General features: G+C 36.4%; 2 protein-coding genes across 2 annotated transcripts in view; one reads left to right on the forward strand and one right to left on the reverse strand.

The window, feature by feature from the left end:
• The window catches only part of LOC129251445 (uncharacterized), a 68,783-nt gene extending 66,048 nt beyond the window's left edge, over nt 1-2,735 (forward strand). Inside the window, exon 4 of the mRNA XM_054890794.1 lies at nt 2,235-2,735. Coding sequence (XP_054746769.1) covers nt 2,235-2,735 — 501 coding nt within the window. The remainder of the gene's footprint in view (nt 1-2,234) is intronic.
• A 3,291-nt stretch (nt 2,736-6,026) lies between these two features.
• LOC129251446 (uncharacterized) overlaps nt 6,027-20,239 on the reverse strand; it is a 111,635-nt gene continuing 97,422 nt past the window's right edge. The window contains exon 6 of the mRNA XM_054890795.1: nt 6,027-6,657. Within this exon, the coding sequence (XP_054746770.1) occupies nt 6,655-6,657 (3 nt within the window). The 3' untranslated portion in view covers nt 6,027-6,654. The remainder of the gene's footprint in view (nt 6,658-20,239) is intronic.

The raw sequence follows: 20,239 nt of genomic DNA on the forward strand, positions 1-20,239 counted from the left end.
ATATACTCCATGCTCTCTGAGAGGCTGTTAACCGCTGGTGGGAGCGGCGACGAGCAAATCACAGTCAGGGCCAAGCAAGGATGTCCCCAAGGGGTTGTTCTTTCTCCGCTGCTGTGGTGCTTCGTCGTAGACTCCCTATTAGCGGAGATGCAGGAACTCGGCTTTCACGTCCAAGCATATGCGGACGACGTCTGTGCGCTAACATCGGATAAATCCTTAAGGAGGCTTTGCACGAAAGTGCAGAGGATTCTTGACAAAATCGATGATTGGTGCATGAGACAAGATCTTTCCGTTAATCCGAACAAAACAACCATAGTCTTGTTTACGAGAAAACGGAAATTGGATGGACTCAGTCTACCAACACTGAAAGGTGTGACACTTGGTCTTTCCAACGAAGTTAAATATCTAGGAGTAATCTTGGATAAGAAGCTGACCTGGGAGACACACGTTTCACTGAAGGTGAATCGTGCATTGAAGATTTTTCAGCAATGCCGTAGAGCCTTTGGCAAAACTTGGGGCCTGAAACCTGCTGTGGTCCTATGGATATACACGGCACTTATCAGACCAATCATCACTTACGCTTCTGTGGTCTGGTGGCGACGGAGCATGGTTAAGTCCACAAACCGGGAACTATACAGGCTGCAAAGAAGTGTATGTTTATGCATCACGGGTGCTATGAGTACAATCTCTGGTGATGCCCTAAATGCTATGCTTAATTTGGTCCCCCTGGATCTTAAGATACAACAGGAAGCAATAAAAGCAATGTGTAGACTCCATAAATATGGTTTCTGGAACGAAGATGGAACTTCGGGACACAGAAAAATCTTTAAGTTGCTGTCGGAGCAGTATCCACTGTTTTTGGCACCTAAAGATGACCTGATACCCACAGTTTCATTCGGAAGGAAATTTGATGTCAGATTTCCATTGCGTGAGCAATGGAGCAATCCAGAATGCATGCAGGGAGGTTTGACGGATATTATCTTTACCGATGGGTCCAAGAATGAAATAGGGTCTGGAGCCGGATGGTACTTAGACGATAGTTATAAGTATCACTATGCTATGGGGGGAATGGCAACTGTTTTCCAAACAGAAGTTTTTGCCATCCTAAAAGTAGCCGAATGGATAATCGAGAGGAGATGGAGCGGGAAACAGATTGGAGTCTTCAGTGACAGTCAGGCTGCATTGAAGGCCCTGGAGAACGCGAAGCAAACCTCAAAGATTGTTCAAGAATGTAAGAAGAAGCTTAGTTCTGTCGCAAGGCAAAACAGGCTTGTACTTATATGGGTTCCAGGACACTCCGGTGTTCAAGGAAACGAAATTGCCGACGAATTGGCCAACCGTGGATCAGCGGTGCCCCCACAGGGGCCCGAGCCAATAATCGGAATCAGTCCCGCAGGAATCAAGAATTGGATCAACGATTATGTAGGCAATCTACATAAAGAGCGATGGTCCGGTCTAGAACGCTGCAGAGCTGCAAAGTGTTTTGTGACAAGTCCGAACAGAAAACTGTCAAACTTTCTACTAAAACTTAGAAGGAAAGACATTCGGTTGATGGTCGGCATCATTACGGGACACAACCCATGGGGTCAGCATATGACCACCATTGGAATCATCGAGGACCCGGTATGCCTGTCATGCTTGGAGGAGGCGGATAGCACTGAGCACTTTCTCTGTGAGTGTCCTGCCTTTGCTAGAGCGCGACTACGGGTATTGGGTTCCGATGTCATGGGAATGGGTAATATTCGTTCTCTAAAACTGGAGGATATTTACAGATTTGCCAAAGAATCTGGAAAATTCTCACAGGACTAACTATCTCTATCTCTGTCCCTATTCTTTCCTATCTCTTTTCTGATACTTTTCTCCCTCCCTCCTTGACTATCTACCCCATTTCCAGAGCTTTAAATACAATGGGCTTTTTAGCCTGAGTGTTTTAGGAGCCACCAAATCTCCTGGTGCTCCTTGGCTCGACCTCTTCAAATTCAAATTCATGTATACACATGTAAATAAATGCTTATGTGCATATATATGGATATCTGGGTGCACTGGGCTTGGAAGCAGCCACGTAAAAATCCTTCTACAATAAAAAACAAAACAAAGCCTCGAATAACAACTGCTTATTCTGATGTCGACCCTTGTGAACGAACCCCGGACAATGATTTGAGAGCATGCAGATGCTACGGAAAAGAAGAAGAAGATGCAATATGCAATAATATATGCAGATATTATGATTTCAGCATAAAAATATGTACCAAGCTACGCGCATGTCTCCTGATCAAAAAACGCGACACCAGATCCAGAAACAAGCCGTCAGAGCTGGAAGACAAGCTTCTAGTGTTTTAGATGTACGTGCGATGCGAGGATCCATCATCGACTCGGACCATTACCTTGTTGCAACCAAAATACTTACGCGTCTCTGTGCAACGAAAACCGTACACAAAGCATGTTCGACATTGGAAAGCTGCAATCGCAACAGACAATCAGCAGATTCGCTACCCGACTCTCACTCCTGCTCTCGGAGAGTACTACCCAATAATCCGGCATGCTCGAGCAATGAAGCAACATTTCACGTTCTCTACGTCCCGTCCCCGGAGAAGAAATCGGATTTCGGCGAACCTGAAAAAACAATTGGTAGGACAAGGAAAGTCATGTTGCCGCAGAAGGAAAGGATGCCGCCAATAGAACCACGCTGCGATCGGGCGCAACGTGAACCATGTGGGATTGCTACCGGGAATTAAAAATGGAAGAGAGTTGTATTATTAGAAGGAAGAAACGAGAGGCCAAAATATGTGAGTACAAGGAGCTTGAGATACTGGCCAATAGGAACAACGTCTGAGAATTCTACCAGAAAGTTCTGCGGTTTATACTCGTATAATAGAAGGTGTCAAGACGATTTCTCGTAAAAACGGCGATCTGGTAGCTGACATCCAGAGCAATCTTAAATTATGGAGGTAACACTTCTCGAACCTGTTAAATAGTGACAGCTGCACATGTAACAGAGAATGTGAAATTCCCGATACCTCAATCGTTGACGGCGGAATTATCGTTCCGCTACCCGACCATGACCAGATGACACTGCTAAAGGTCAACAAAGCCGCGGGAGCCGGCAGACTGCCGGCTGAGCTTTTCCAACATGGCGGAGAGGAGCTGGTAAGGTGCATGCATCAGCACCTATGCAAAATATGGTCGGATGAAAGCATGCTGCTGATTGGAATATAAGTGTGCTCAAATCCAAAAGAAGGATGATTATTCAATATGTGCCAACTACCGCGGGACTAGTCTTCTAATTATGGCGTATAAGGTCCTAGTGAGCGTATTGTGTGCAGGTACAGAGTTGAAAAGAACCTCTCCGGCCGTTTGATTCCAAACGAGGTTTCAGGCAGGGTGATTCGCTGTCGGGTGACTTCTTTAACCTGATGTTAGAAAAGAACATGCGAGCCGCAGAACTTAATCCCTCATACACAATTGTTATAGTATGCCGATGATATTAATGTTATCGGATTCAACAACAGCGCTGTTAGTTCGGCCTTTGCCAAACTGCATAAAGAAGTAGTCGAATGGGTCTATTGGTGAACGAGGACAAAACGAAGTATATACTTCCTGTCATCAAACTCACAGGCGGCGCAATCGCTTATCGACATCCAAGTCACTGTTGACAGGTAAAATTTCGAGGTTGTGAGAGACTTCGCATTAACACCGATAACAATGTCAGCCTTGAAATCCAAAGGCGACTACTTTGGACTAGGTAGGCAATTGAATAGTAGCGCCCTCTCTCGACAAACAAAATTAACATTATTCAAACCTATCATACCCGTCCTAACGTATGGCGTAGAATCTTAGACGATGACAACATCCGATGAAGCGTCACTTGGAGTGTTCGAGAGAAAGATTCTGCGTACAAATAAGCGGCCACGTTGGCTTCGTCTGGTCGTTCGAATGCAAACAAACGCTCCGGCTCTGAAAGTATTCGATGCGATACCAGTTGGTGGTAGCCAAAGGGAAGGAAAAGCCTCCTCAGCTTTGTGAAGATCAGCTGGAGAAGGACTTGGATTCACTTGGTGTGTTCAACTGGCACCGGTTAGCACGAGAAAGAAACGACTAGCATGCTTTGTTGAACACGGCAAAAATCGCGTAAGCGGTTATTGCGCAAATCAAGAAGAAGGAGAGTATATATATGGGAATGAACTACCAAGACAATCAACAGTGCAACCAAATTTTTGAATAGTGAGGCTAAAATGTGGGTTGCATGTCCATAAACACAAGATAAAGTGATACTTAGAGTTAGTTAAAGGAGAATTATTTATATAGAGTTTTTCAGTAAGAGCGCTTCAACTTTTGAGCTTTTTTGAATAAAACACAAACGGTTTGACTTTTTTAACTAATTTTTTTTATTATCGAGTTTGAACATATACATTTAAGTATGAAATTCGATTTCTTTTGCATGACCACCGCGTGCACGTTTTACTAAGTCCAATCGTTGAACCCAATTTTCGACCACTCTTTTGCATAAATCGGCCGAAATTCCAGCAATTTGGCGTTCAATATTGGCTCTGAGCTCACAAATCGTCGCCGGCTTGTTACTGTAGACCAATGACTTCACATAACCCCAAAACGGGACGGCTTGTTAAATGGACCGTAAAATGACCGTAATGCTCTTAAAGTAGCAGCAACAGAACGATTATTTTCATAAAAAATTTGCATGATTTGCAATCGTTGCTCAAGTGTGTAGCATTCCATGATGAAATGTATACTAATGAAGTTTACAAATGACAAGCGAAAAATAAAAAAATATTGCGTCGTTCGCCCTCCCTATCGGAAAAAAGTTGAAGCGCACCTATTGAAAAACCCTTTACAATTATTATATTCCGTGCTATGAGTAGTGTTTAACATTTATCTCCAAAATAGCCTATAAACACGAGATTATGGTGCAATGTGAACTTAATATCAAGCCCGAAATCTGTTGACATTTGCTTTTATTTAGTTTTGGATAAAATATAATATTACTTTTAAAATTTAAATTTACATTTTAGCACTAACTATTTGCTACCACGACAATTTGTTCTATATTACCTGAGCGAGCCGGTTTTATATCCTGCCAAGGACTAGCAGTATTTCTTAAGAGTAATAGGACTATTTTAAGTTGTTACGACAACAACAACAACAACAACGTTTAATTTAATGGTATATTTTCTCAACGAAATTATGAACTAGAATGTTATATATTTATGGAAATGGAAACAACTGTTCTCTTTTTTTTGAACACTCTATGCCATTAACTATTATTTTAATTGAATTTGTATTATGTAAGTGTACTCATATAATTATAAGTCAAAAATGTATATATTTTATAAGATAATAAAGAATTGTAAACAATTAAACAAATTTACTTTTCCAATAGTTTCATATCACATTGAGTCGTAGCGAAGTGTGGTCGAGGTTGCTAATTTAATTATAAAATAACTGAAATTAATTCCAATATTCGAATTCCGGCAATCAAAAAACGAAATTTCGGCAAATAAAAGCAGAACAAACCGCAAAGAGTAACCAGTGATGCCTAAAATACATTTTGTTTTGAAAAGTCAACTTTTTACTACTATTTGAATATTTTTAGCAAGAATTAAGTAACAAAGTTTTTTCTAAGGCAGTCAAGATGACGAGCATCACCTTTTATGATTGCGTCTTGGATTGTGACCACGGGCCAATAAAATATACATGGTAGTTAAGTTAGTTACTTACTTATGGAATAAGATTTCACTCATGTAAATGCCTCGTCTGGCTTCGCATTAGCACATTCTGTTTTCCCGGATCTTGGTTCTATCTCACGAATGGCTTCGTCGACATTCGAATTAGGGACCTGAATCGGTAATGTATTGGTCGTATAACAGCGTCCCCGTACAGCAGTTGATACTGATTTTCTGAAGTTGATACTGATTCTAAAATTATAGCGTCAATGCCACAAGTAAAAGGCGTACAGGATATGACAGATAATAACAGGTTTGCAGGAATTAAAAAGTAAATAATTCAAAAAGTTATACGCACAGTAAAAAATTTATTTCAAAAATAAAATAATATTTAGTTCAAGAATTTGTATTTTAAACTTCCTAAGAATATTTGGTGAGTTTTTGTTTGTTAAACGTGTTCACAACAGAGCTGAGGGATAAGGATTACATGTGCAATTGAACGTGAATGAAAGCGGTCTTACTAATACTCATTACATAAGTGCTTCCGAACAAATGTAATTTTTGGCAGTTCTTTTCCACCATTAATAGGATTGCCTTCCTTGGGAAAACTTCACATGCTTTTTCGCGCCGATGAAATTTTTAATAAATTTGCATCGGTTTTTTAACTCAAGGCGATTGCCGCAATCATAATGATTTAGTAATCGTTATCCTTATCGCCTAGCTGTCATTCATGTAATTTAGGTGTGATAAATTAACTGGGTTGGTGCAAAAATTCAAATAGTGCAGCCAACCCCGAATTATGTTAGTTACAATAATAGAATCACTTCTGTTTGTATAATAATTTGTTCAAATTGATATTAGTATAACATTTTGAAAATATAAAGCTATAAACTTCGACGTAACATTAATCTCCGGTATTACATCAAATATATCCCATGTGTTGGACGATTCATAAGCAGACTCTAGCGACGAGCTTTTACTAAACAAATGATAAGAAAAATTAGTTAATAGTAAACGGTAAAAATTATTTTTAATATTACTGCACACATTTACTGTAGGACTGATTTCTTTTGATTTTACCAAATGAAATAAAATTTAGTTAATTCATATCTATGAATTTCAGAACTCACCTTTCCCCTGAACAAACTGAAACTTAAGGCATTTTCCGCTAATTGAACAGGAGATAAAAGTGATGCTCTGGAACTCGATCACAGTTTGCTTATTTATACCTCTGCCAGGTATTAACGGGAATTTTTTTAATGTGATGATTATTTGTGATATTTGAGAAATGGGTTATTAAAAATTATTACACTTTCCAAAATAATCACAAATTTCGGAGCACTGAAGTTTAAAATACATGAGGATACGGAAATAAAAAAATGTTTAAACTGAATTCTCTATATGTTAATACCTCACCAACCGACTATGTAAATGCGAAGACATCGATTTATTAATTCAACAAAAAACTCTACGAAAATCCCCAGGCTTAGACGATATAAGGAATATAATAATATATTATTATCAATTCATATCTTAAACTTCAGTACTTTCCGGAGACATGGAAAATGACTATAATAACTCCAATTTCAAAGCCCGGAAAACCCCCAAATGAAATTGGAGGCGATCGACCAATAAATCTTTTAAGTAGCCTCGGTAAAATATTTAAGCACGTACTAAAAGATAAGTTAACAGAATTTATGTATTAATGAAAATAATGTACTGCCTGCTGAATAGTTTGGATTTAGAATCCAAAGAATTTGTAACCACGCAAAATCTAGTTTAAATAACAAAAAGTCGACCGCTTTAGTCCTTTTCGACGTTGAAAAATCCTTCGACTCCGTTTGGCAAAATGGGTTGCTAATTAAACTCATAGAGTTAAAATTTCCTATTCAACTAATCAAGATTGTTCAAAGCTGTCTGACTGAATAAATAATGAACTTTCAGACCTAACGGAAGTTCCAGCTGGTGTCCCTCAAAGATCAGTTATAGGACCTATCTTGTTTAATAAATATGTATGTGTCTGACGTCCCTAATTTCGACAACTGTCACTACGCCGTGTATGCTGATGATATCGGTATTTTTTATTCCCACAAGTCTGCTCATGATATAGATGGAAAATAAAACCTAATGTTAATAAAACGCAAACCATCTTTTTTACCAAAAAAAGAAGTCCATGCGATTTGCCCAGCATAAACCTCAATATTAATAGGCACGATATAAAATGGTCAATCACCGTTCAATACTTGGGCGTAGTATAGGGTTATTCAATAGGTGCGCTTCAACTTTTTTCCGATAGGGAGGGCGAATGACGCAATATTTTTTATTTTTCGCTTGTCATTTGTAAACTTCATTAGTATACATTTCATCATGGAATGCTACACATTTGAGCAACGATTGCAAATCATGCAAATTTTTTATGAAAATAATCGTTCTGTTGCTGCTACTTTAAGAGCATTACGGTCATTTTACGGTCCATTTAACAAGCCGTCCCGTTTTGGGGTTATGTGAAGTCATTGGTCTACAGTAACAAGCCGGCGACGATTTGTGAGCTCAGAGCCAATATTGAACGCCAAATTGCTGGAATTTCGGCCGATTTATGCAAAAGAGTGGTCGAAAATTGGGTTCAACGATTGGACTTCGTAAAACGTGCACGCGGTGGTCATGCAAAAGAAATCGAATTTCATACTTAAATGTATATGTTCAAACTCGATAATAAAAAAAAATTAGTTAAAAAAGTCAAATCGTTTGTGTTTTATTCAAAAAAGTTCAAAAGTTGAAGCGCTCTTACTGAAAAACCCTATATTGAAGAAAAAGCTAATTTTCCGTGATCACATTCACCACATAAGTAATAAATATAATATCGCAATCAGAATGGTAATTCTGATCATCAGGATCAACAGGAAGAGCTCAGTACTGTAAATAAACATGTCATATGCAAACTAATTTCCCAATCAATTAACCTCTATGCATGTCCTGTACGGGGAACATATGCAGAAACACATATGAAGACGTTACAAATACGAATAAGCTTCTGAGAACGATGCTTAATTTACCATGGGATTTTCCACAAGGCGGTTACACGACGAAAACCAAATAGAAATCATATTCTCACGAATCAAAAAACTTAATGATAAGTTTAAGATAAAATGCAGTTATTTTAATAACCAATTAATATTAGATCTGCTACAGTATGCTTAAGTCACTAAATATCTGTACTGTACATGTACATTTTTTTTTATATAACTTACTTTATTTGCAATCTATCTACTATAAGACATTCAGCAAATTAGATCTTATAAGATAATAGCAGCGGTAGTTTTGCTTTTGTGCAAATCTATGTGCATAGAAATTAGAACAGCTTGTTAACTTGTACAGTTCGTTCTTAAATTATTAAAATTCATTAGTACTTCAAGATTGCTTAAATTCATTGTGGAATTTATCTTAATATTTTCACTTAAGATTAACTTACTTTATTTTACCTTAAGGTTTATATATAGGTTGAGTAGTTTCATACTAGAGGAATGGCAAGATAAGATTGCGTTTTAACCGTGTGGTTGTGTCTAATAAACAAATAACAGATGGATTTATGTGATAAGATAGTCGTTTCAGATATCTAGTACTAAATTTTAGAGTTTTATTCTTTATAAAAGGAATACCTAAGTCGTTATGAATAGCTTCATTGGTAATAAACCGAGGGGCATTAACAAGGTTTCGTAATGTTTTTGATTGATAACGCTGCAAGGTATCCACATTGGAGTTGCTAGCAGTTCCCCAAAGCTGTATTCCGTATCTTGTTTTCTAGACTAAGTCGAGAGCCAGTACATAAGTGTTGTTTTAATTTTTGGTTGTTGTTGCCTGAATGTGAATTTCCCACGTGAGGCGTCGACCAAGATGCATCCCTAAATATTTGACTCTGTCACTAATGGGAATTTGTTTATTATTTAACAATACAGCAGCGCATTGCTCTCTGATATGTGTAGATTTTTCCGAATTAACTTTTATTTTCCAATTGTCAAGCCAAAACTCCAAAATTTGAAGTTGATTTTGCAAAAGATATGAAGTTTCTCCGAGGACTCGCTATAAGCGATCAATGCTGTATTATCAGCAAAAGTTGCTACTTCTACTTCTTCTGAATTGGGCATATCAGCTGTAAATATAGTATACAGGACGGGACCTAAGACACATCCTTGGGATACACTGGCATTAATGTTATAAATTTCGGATGAGGCATCCCCGTGCCTTACATAAAAGTGTCTGTCACGTAAATAAGATTTAAGTACTAGACAAATATGTGCCGGTAATATCCTTTTTAGTTTGAACAGAAGTCCCTTGTGTCATACCCTGTCAAATGCTTGTTCAACATTTAAAATGGCTGCAGTACAGTATTTTTTCTCTTCCAGTGAACCTGTAATTACATTTACTCTGCTCTGGTGTACCAAGTCTTACTCTAAGCCCAAAGTGATGTTCAGGTATGATGTTGTGATCCCCAATTACAGGCAACATTCTTTGCAAAAGTATTTTTTCGAATATTTTCGAAAATGTTACCAGCAGACTAATAGAACGGTAAGACTTGACACTATTCTCGGGTTTATTGGGTTTTGTTACCATGACCATAGTGGCACGTTTCCACAGTGGTATAAATTAAGGATAGCATTGTATTCAATTCAAGATTTACCAAATATTGCCAAATATGATAATTCAACGCAAAATATTCCAATATTGACTATTTTCGAATGGTCGAGAAAATTTGCATACGCGCGACTCGTTTTATGAATGAAAGTACTTTGCTCGTAGAAATATGAGCTCGAACCTATCAATGAATTTGTTTTTGTTGTTCCCGTTCAGCGCAGTGATGGTAAATGATTTTTTTAAAAATCCCTACACAGCCCAGAAAAGTTACCTACTTTTCCCTACCCTTCAAAAAATGTTCCCTACAAAATTCCCTACATATTTTGCTCCTCTGTTTACACAATAATGAGGCACCTGCAACGTCAAAATTGAATTATTTGCTTAAGTTTTGGGCTTTGTGCTGTTTTGACACTTTAATAAGAAATTTTATTTCAAAAATATATATAAATACACATACTTATTATATTATAAACACATACATATATATATAAAGAAAAATTCAGCAAAAAAACTCAAAATTAGACTTTTTCATTACAATCAGTTCTGTTTAAGTTCTGTTTTTTTTTTGTTGTAATTGCAAAGTGAACGGCTGAGGTGGTGCGATAACAACGGCGCTAGCTGCTGCTGCTGTCCAGTTTCGCATTGTGCAATTTACCGAAATTGAACTATTGAAATATTCCTATTTATTTCAAAAGCGCGCATATTGTAAGTAAACAACAAAAAAAAAAACTTGCTAATTTGCATTCCACACTGAACAATCAGCTGACTCTGTCACACATATACAAATTTAAAGTCCAAACTAAACAATCGACCTCCAATAGGCGCATTTTGGTGTTGCCAGATATTTATAATTAAATAAATTATGAAAAGTTTCCGAACTCCTCCACCAGGAGGTGGCTTCACTAATTCAAACCAATATGAAACATTAATTACACAACAAGCTAAAAAACTGGAAGATATGGAAAAATGTTGTATCGAATTTAAAAATGAAATAGCCCTACACAAAGCAGAAAACCAAAATCTGAAATCGAATAAAACAATTTCCAAAAAACACGAAATAAATATAGCGTACGAAACAGATGAAGATGAACTTGCCCGCGAAACGGACTGGATATGAAAAAAGAGACCCAGTAGGAAAAAGAAGGCTGAATTATCACCGGAATTATTACCTGAAGCCCTAGGGCCTACTATCTCGAAGGATCTACCCGACGCGCTCGGCGATCAACCAGAAAAGAGGGTTCCACGGCCCCCACCAATAATGATATCGGAAGAATGAGAATACCAAAAAATCTATAGTATTGCCAAAAAAGAGACAAAAAAATCGTTCTCTATTAAACTTCTCAACAATAACGTATACAAAATTAATGGATCAGACTCCGATGATTATAGAAAATTAACAAAAACGTTATCTACCATGAATCTTTCATGGTACTCATACGAAAATAAGCAATCTCGACCTATTAAAGTGATGGTGAAAAATTTACATCACTCAAACGATGCAAAAGCAATAGTCGCTGATCTGCAAAACCAAGGATTAAAGGCCACAAACGCCGTCAATAAATTAAAGTGGAAATCAAAAGAACTCTTAGATATGTTTCTTCTCACCTTTGATGAAAGTGAAAGCATTAAAAAAATTTATGAAATAAAAACTATTCTGCACTCCGTAGTTAAGATTGAGGCTGTGAAACAATCGAAACTAATTCCTCAATGTAAATCATGCCAGTCTTATGGTCATACGCAAAATTATTGCGGCAAACATCCAAGGTGCGTCAAATGCACTGGAAAACACAAAACAATTGATTGCAATAAGCCTGAAGAAGTACAACCAAAATGCTGCAATTGTGGTGAAGCTCACCCAGCTAGTTATAGAGGCTGTGTTGTTGCTAAGGAGTTGCAAAAGATACGCGATCAAAGATCCGGTAGCAAAAAAAGCGATAAGCGATATCAAAAATAAAGATATTAATGCAAAAAAACCAGCTATAAAACCCACAGAAAACAATCCAAAAATATCTGCACGTAATCCCACTCTTCAAAAAACTGCATCAATAACTAATGGACCAATATACTGCCAAATAGTAAAAGGGAATGATCATTCGGAAGATACAAATATTTTGCATCAAATGCTAGAGAAACTAACAAAACAAAATGAGTTCACGCTAGCACTTGAAAAGCGGCTACTAAAACTTGAAAAAATTTTTGATCAAGCTCAATGGCCAATCTTTTTAAAATTATGCTATGGAATGCAAACGGCTTAATGAAGCATCAAAATGATCTTGAAATAATCCTCAATTCTGAAAAAATTGACATCTGTTTGATTTCGGAAGCTCATTTTACCAAGGAATCATATTTTAGTTTACCAAATTTTGCGACATACCATATAATACATCCAAATAACTGGAATCATTATAAAAAAAAGCATAAAACATTTTGAAGACGGTAGACTCTCTACAAATGAATTTCAAGCGATAACCATTTCGATTAATTGCGGTAAAAATTTATCACTTACAGCAGTCTATAGCCCTCCCAGACATAAGATCACATGTGATCAATACCTGCGGCTAATCAATAACCATAAAAATGGATTCATATTGGGCGGGGATTTTAACGCTAAGCATACCCATTGGGGGTCGAGAATTATCACAACAAAAGGCAGAGAATTATACAAGGCGCTCCAAAGTACTGCATGCAGCACACTTTCTACTGGAGCACCAACGTATTGGCCAATAGATCCACAGAAGATCTTATAGACTTCTTCATAACCAGAAATTTTTCTTCAGAATATAAAGAAATAAATAGTAATGAGGCTCTTGACGATGAAGTATTGAACTTGTCAAACAGCATACAACGCGCAGCGTGGCGCAGTACCCCAGCTACAAGACTATCTCAGCGGGACATAAGTACACTAGAGAAATAAAAGAAATGGTTAGAGAAAAACGCAAAGCACGCCGACGATGGCAGCAATCCAAATCCCCACCTGATAAAATAACTTTAAATAAAATAACAAAAGAACTCTCTAAAAAGATAAAGGCTTTTAAAAACCGCTCTATAGTGACTACCTAAAAAGGCTAACAAATGAACACAGCACCGATTACTCACTCTTGAAATTCGTGAAAAGATTTTCACAACCAGCTATACAACATCCACCAATAAGAAAAACAGATACCACATGGGCAAACACCAATTTAGAGAAAGCGAATACCTTCTCTGAATACCTTGAAAATATCTTCAAGCCATACGACGTATCAAGAGCGGCTGAAATGGAATCATGTTACCTCAAAGATCACGACGAAATTCCTCCAGTAATGGATTCTGAATTATGTAATGAAATAAAAAAAAATAAAATCCAAAAAGGCACCTGGCTTTGACCTCATCACCGGGAAAATCTTAAAACAACTCCCACCAATTACTCTAATTAAATTAACCAAAATTATAATATGAATGCTATCTTCAGATTGAAACACATGCCTATATACTGGAAAACTGCCGAGGTGATCATGGTCAACAAGCCAGGAAAGCCAGCACACGACGTCTCATCATATCGGCCTATATCCCTCCTACCCATTTTGTCAAAACTATTGGAAAAATACTTGCCAAACGCCTTAACAATATTATTGAGCAGAGGAATCTGATACCAGCGCATCAATTTGGTTTTCGCCCAAAACATTCGACAATCGATCAAGTTCACAGGCTAACTCAAGTTATAGAAAATGCCTTCGAAAAGAAAAAAGTGTGCTCATCTGTCTTCCTAGATGTATCTAAGGCTTTCGATAGGGTATGTCACGATGGCCTTCTCAACAAAATAAGAGAGCTATTACCAATTCAATATTATAACTTTTTAAAATCCTATCTATCCGATCGTTTCTTTCGAATTAAATACGACGACACGTATTCTGACAGGGTAGCGTTCTGGGGCCCATCCTTTATCTAGTTTTCACATCCGATTTGCCTACCAATCAGAACTGCGTCATAGCAACGTTTGCAGACGACACCGCTATCGTGTCAGTTGGAAATACACAAATTGAGTCAACTGCAAATCTTCAAAAACATTTAAACAGAATATATGAATGAACAGTTACTTGGCGAATAAAACTAAATGAAACCAAATCCGTTCATATTGATTTTACGTACAATAGAATCAGATATCTCCCACTATATATAAATGGAGTGCAAATCCCATATCATAACACGGCTAAATACCTGGGTATGACTCTTGACACTAAACTGAGATGGAGTTCTCACGTAAAGAAGAAAAGAGAAGAACTCGATATTAAATTCAGAAATATGTATTGGCTTATAGGTAAAACATCTGCTTTATCCATGTACAATAAAGTACTTCTCTACAAGCAAATACTAAAACCAATTTGAACGTAAGGGATACAACTATGGGGTTGCTCAAGCTCCAGCAACATACTTCAAATTCAAAGGTTCCAGAATAAAATTTTGCGATGCGCTACTAACGCTAGATGCGCTAGAACCAGTTGCCATCGTAATTAAAACAAATGCACTATCTCATATAAATAGGCTATCTCATCGTGTCAACAGCGAAGCCTCAGCCTTCACTGACCAACATAAATGGTTTGTTAGGCTGAAACGCAAAAAGCCGCACCACTTCGTGCAGTAATCAACTCCTTTGCAAGTTTTGTGCAAAGCACCATCATATTAATTGTATTATACACAAACCGAAGAAAATTGTTCGTTAGTTTATTTTTGTTCACTAGTTACAATAAAAATGAAAACAAAAAAAAAAAAAAAAAAAGTTCTGTTTAAAATAAGACAGAGTTTCTATTTTTTCAGAATCCGGCAAGATTACTTTTAAGATTGGGATTAAATGGGCCACCACTTGCAGCGCGACATTATGCTCAGCGAAGGACATGCTAAGTTTTATTTCGAAATTTCTGGAACCATTTGGTTTACTCGGTTTTTTCTTAAAAAAAACTGTTTATTTTAGGTGTCTTTTTTATTGTCTTGATATTTTTTTGGTACATTTTTGCTTCGGCGTGCTTCTGCAAATCAAAATTGCCGCAGTTCACACTCAGCGCATTTAAATGAATCGTTAGCCACAGCTTTCAACCAGCCACTAAAATTGTCGTCTTCAAGCCACTTGTTATTTAACTTTTGTTTCCGATACTTGAATTTTTCTCCTGGTGTTCCTCCGAAGAGTCATTTGAAAAGGAGGAGCTCATTTCTGTAAAATATATAAATTTTAAATATAAAAAAAGCTATAACTAAAATAATTCCAAACTTACTTCACAAGTGAAAAGCACCAGAAAACGTGGGACAACTAACAATTTTCGCGCGAAGAAAAAATCGCGTTAGCGTTAACGAAGAAAAAAATAGCAATGTGGCCGTATTAACGCTTTAAAAGTATGCTGCCATAAGGAAAAAACACTGGCATGAAATCTTACTGCGGCTTTTTATTTGAAATGAACTTTTTTAATTTTTCCCGCTATTTTAAAATTTTTTCTGTCCCTTTTGAAAATTCCCTACATTTACAGAATTGAAAAAAATCTGTCCTTCTTTTTCTACAAAAATCCCTACATGTAGGGAATTTTCCCTACATTTACCATCACTGGTTCAGCGCCGTACCGGGTAAATAACACTGCCCTGCAAAATTCAATTTTTCTGATGCGAATAAGATGTGACCTAGTGTTCCCGAAGGGGATTTTCGCGCAGAGCACGAATCCGAGTTCAAAAATTTTCCATCACGTCAGGTTTTCAAAAAAAAGGGGGTTGAAACCCCTAAAAATAGCGTAGGGGGTGTACTTATGTCTATCGTGTATCAGACGATGTATTAGATTTGAAAATTTGAATTTGATTTTTTTTATTTCTTTTTAAATGGAATGTTTGACTTCAGATTTGTAATCAGCGGCACTAAATACCTTAGGAACACTGCACTTTTCATTATATCTTATCTTGGGTGTAGATAAGTTCCTATGTTCATTTTTTTCTCTACCCCCGTAGACATAAGTACACCCCCTACTCTAAGGGTGCATGCGAACAATTTGGGTTTGGGCTTATTTCAAAGAGCAAAGTTCAACCTTCAATTACTGACAATAACGAAGATCGTAGCACGTTAGGGTTCTGCTCCACAATTTTTGAAAAATGGCCAAATACGCTATTTTTAGGGGTTTCAACCCCCTTTTTCTCGAAAACCTGACGTGATGGAAAATTTTTGAACTCGGATTCGTGCTTAGCGCGAAAATTCCCTTCGGGATCACTAGGTCCCATCTTATTCGCAAAACCGATGCAGGGCAGTGTAATCATGGCCGCTACAGCCGCGCCTATGAAGCATTTTGTTCTTGTAGTCGCTTAGAATTTTAGCTTTGGGAACATATGTACGCATGTAGAGGCATAAAGTGAGTGTATGCGGTTATATGTACGTACATATGTATATGTGCATACATATCTACATATGTACATCAACGCACACGGTTTAGATGAGTTTTTTGCATTGTTAGGAATTTGTTTGCATATGCTTGTCTATTTACTCCTGAATTTTTTATATATAGATATGCATATGAGCTGTGTTACGAGGCAGGTCTAGATTTTTTTCTGTCTACATAAATATGGAAGGTAGATGTTATTATAATTTAAAAAGTACAACATATTGTTACTAACGCTTGATGTAAATTAATGGTTTACAAAGTTATTTTTTTATGTGGATATTTTGAAATAATTTTAATAATACATTTAACATCAATAAAATTCAGTTGATCAGATACTTAAAATTTCACATTCATGCATGCATATACTTGGAACTAATTTATTCATCTCACAAGAAATAATCCATTTGCGCATGCAAAACGCCGACGGCAAATATGCGTGAAAGAAAAATGTACACGTCTGCTGTTATTTTATTTTACCTAACACCAAATCATGGTATTTTACAATGCAAACGCTATATTTAATTCTGTTGACTACGCTAGTTAAAGACTTGCTTGACTTTGGAAAAATATAAACATTTATTTTGTTTGAATTTAATTTTAGGGTAGTTCTTAACACTATGTTAATACTGGACTGACTGCCAACATATTTGACAGTCGTATTTATACTTATACCTCATCTTACTGATTTAGGTATACGACTTATATATTAGTTTCTTTGTTTGCTGTTTAGGAAAAACATGTTTATCTCTTGTTATTCTTAAAATACATATGTTTATTTTTTGTTATTCTTAAAATACATGTGTTTATCTTTTGTTATTCATAAAATACATATGTTTATCTTTTGGTATTCTTAAAATATGTTTGGAGGGCTGAAACCTGCATGATTATACTTAGAATTTACTTAGCAATTTTTATTTATTATTTGTGAATGAAATCATGCCTTAACTCTCCCCTTCCTAAATTAAATCGTCGCGGCTTATACCGAATTAATGTTTGTTCCTTGTTCTTGCCTAAATAATTTTTACAGTTATCCACTCTAGTGTAAATATTATTGCAAAGGGCAATTTCCTTATCGGTGAAAATTTTTACATGCTTAGTTCTAAGTGGTGTGAATTTAAATAGTTTCCAATGATAATATATGATAGGATAATTGTAAATAGGATTTTTAATTCTTATTAAATATTCGTTCGTATGATGTGGTCATTTTTTGACAATAAGTTACGTAGAATAAAAATGTTAATTCGTCAAATAAATACAAATGCGTCGTCGGTTCTAGTTAGAATATATTTCTTGTTAGTTATGGTTGTTATTTTGGTGTCTCCTTCTGCTTGAATTGCGATTATGATGACCATGGCCAGTAATATCAGGTAATTCATTGTCGTCACCTGTAACTGTGTAATCTTTTACGTTGTCTTTGTGAATAACTTTTCCCCCTTGGTCAAAATCGTGTCCTCACGATCTTCCTGCACTATGTACTTTTTATAACGCCAGTCGCTTTTATTTCTGATGTTAGTCCTTAACACCAATATCTGGTATCCTTGTTTGAAAGTTCGGTGTCTAGTTCCCTGGTTTAGACGTTGTAATGTTTTCTCCGATGCGTCTTTTAATTTTTTTACTATGTCTTCCTTGCTGTATGTTATTAGGTTAAAATGTTTATTCTTTGGTTTTGCGACAGTATGGGTTGCGTTGTTCAATTCCTTTATAGCTACAAATAGCTCCTCGGTTGCTGATGTTGAGTCCTTTATTTTTAATATTCTTGCCAATTCGGATATGGAATTGTGCGTTCGTTCTACCTGATCATTTGCCTTTAATCTATATATTGGTGTCTGTATTTTGTTGATATTGTATTTCATACACAATTGTTTTAACATTGGTGTATTCAGACAACTTTCGTTATCTGTCCTGAGTTGTTTACAGTTTGAAAAATTGTTGATAAGATCTTTTGTCCATTTCTGTTTTTGAGTCTAATTGTCTAATAGTTATGTATTTTGAGAATTTATCTACAGCTACTAAATATGTTTTGTGTTCATTAAAATAAATATCTAAATTTTTGTATTCCCCTGGTTGTGTTGGTACGTCTGATTCTTTCAATGATTCTCTTTTGGGATTTCGTTCGTATTTGCCGTAAAGACAAGCTGTGCTTTTCTTGTTGTATGCCTTACATTGTTGTTTTATGTTCGGCCAATGGTACGTGTTTTTTATAATTTGTCCGTATCTAAATAAATCCTCAGCTGTTGTATGTATTGCTGCGACTTTTTTCGGCTGCAAAAACCTTTTTAATTCGGATATCAGATAATTTTCGTCAGTAAAGCTAATTGTGTGACGCATTTTACTTTGAAATATAATACGCGAACTAGTCTTATTCTTTTGTGTGTTTGGTATCAATTCTATTTGGATACCGTAGGCATTTAGCGGTTAACGTACTGCCTTGATTATGTCGTTGTATGAACTATCAGATGAGCTTACAGCACCTATAGAAGATGTGTTAATTATCTGTCGTGACAAGGCGTCAAGTAAAACATTCTGTGCGCCTAGTTTATACACGACTTTTGATCCATAATCTTCGATAAAATTTTTCCATCTCTTTAGTTTATGATTTGGATTCTTATCCGATATGGTGTAAGTAAGAGATTGATGGTCGGTAGGTATGGTTCAGTTGGCTATGACGTATATGTAATTTCGTAATTTTTGTAGCGACCATATAATAGCGAGTAACTCTTTCTCGTTGCTTTCCTGTGGTACTGAGTGGGCGTGATAAGAAATAAATTGGATTTTTATTTTGACTCTATACAACTCGAATGGCTATATTGGAAGCGTCTGTAGTGAGTTCAAAAGCTTTCTCATAATTTGGCTGACATAATTCCACCTGCTCCTATAAGCAGTTTTTCAGTTTGTTTATGGCTTCTATGGCCGTTTGGCTTAAACTAATTTTTGTGCTCTTGCTTTTATTTTTTCCGATATGATAATTATTTCCTTTAAGATGTAAAGTTTAGGGTTTAGCTAGAGCTGCATAGTTTTTTACAAATTTTCTATAGTATCCAGTAAGTCCTAAGAATCCTCTAAGGTCTTTAAGGGTTTCTGGTATTGGGTAATTTTCTATCGTTTTTTTTTTATTCGGATCAGTTGACATTCTATTGTGCTTTACAATATGACCAAAGTATTCTACCTCTTCCATGAAAAATTTTGACTTTTCATGACACTTTTAAAGAGGCATTATTTAATGCGCTAGAAATAGTTCGGATGTGTTTCATATGCTCTTCATAGGATGAGGAGTAAATGATTACATCGTGAACGTAAACATATGCGAATTTACCTATGAAGTCGGGCAGGATGCCGTCTACAAATCTTTGGAAAATAGATGGGACGTTCTTCAATCCGAAAGGCATTCGAATGAACTCATATTTACCTCCATTCACACAAAACGATGTTTTCTCTCTGTCACTTTCTTTTATCTTAATTTGATGAAAACTGGACTCCAAATAAAGTGTACTGAAAAATTTGGCTTTCCCTAAGTTTTGCAGCGTACTATTTATCTATTATTCCGTT

Source organism: Anastrepha obliqua, unplaced genomic scaffold (genome assembly GCF_027943255.1).
Source record: "Anastrepha obliqua isolate idAnaObli1 unplaced genomic scaffold, idAnaObli1_1.0 ptg000020l, whole genome shotgun sequence".
Lineage (NCBI taxonomy): Eukaryota > Metazoa > Arthropoda > Insecta > Diptera > Tephritidae > Anastrepha > Anastrepha obliqua.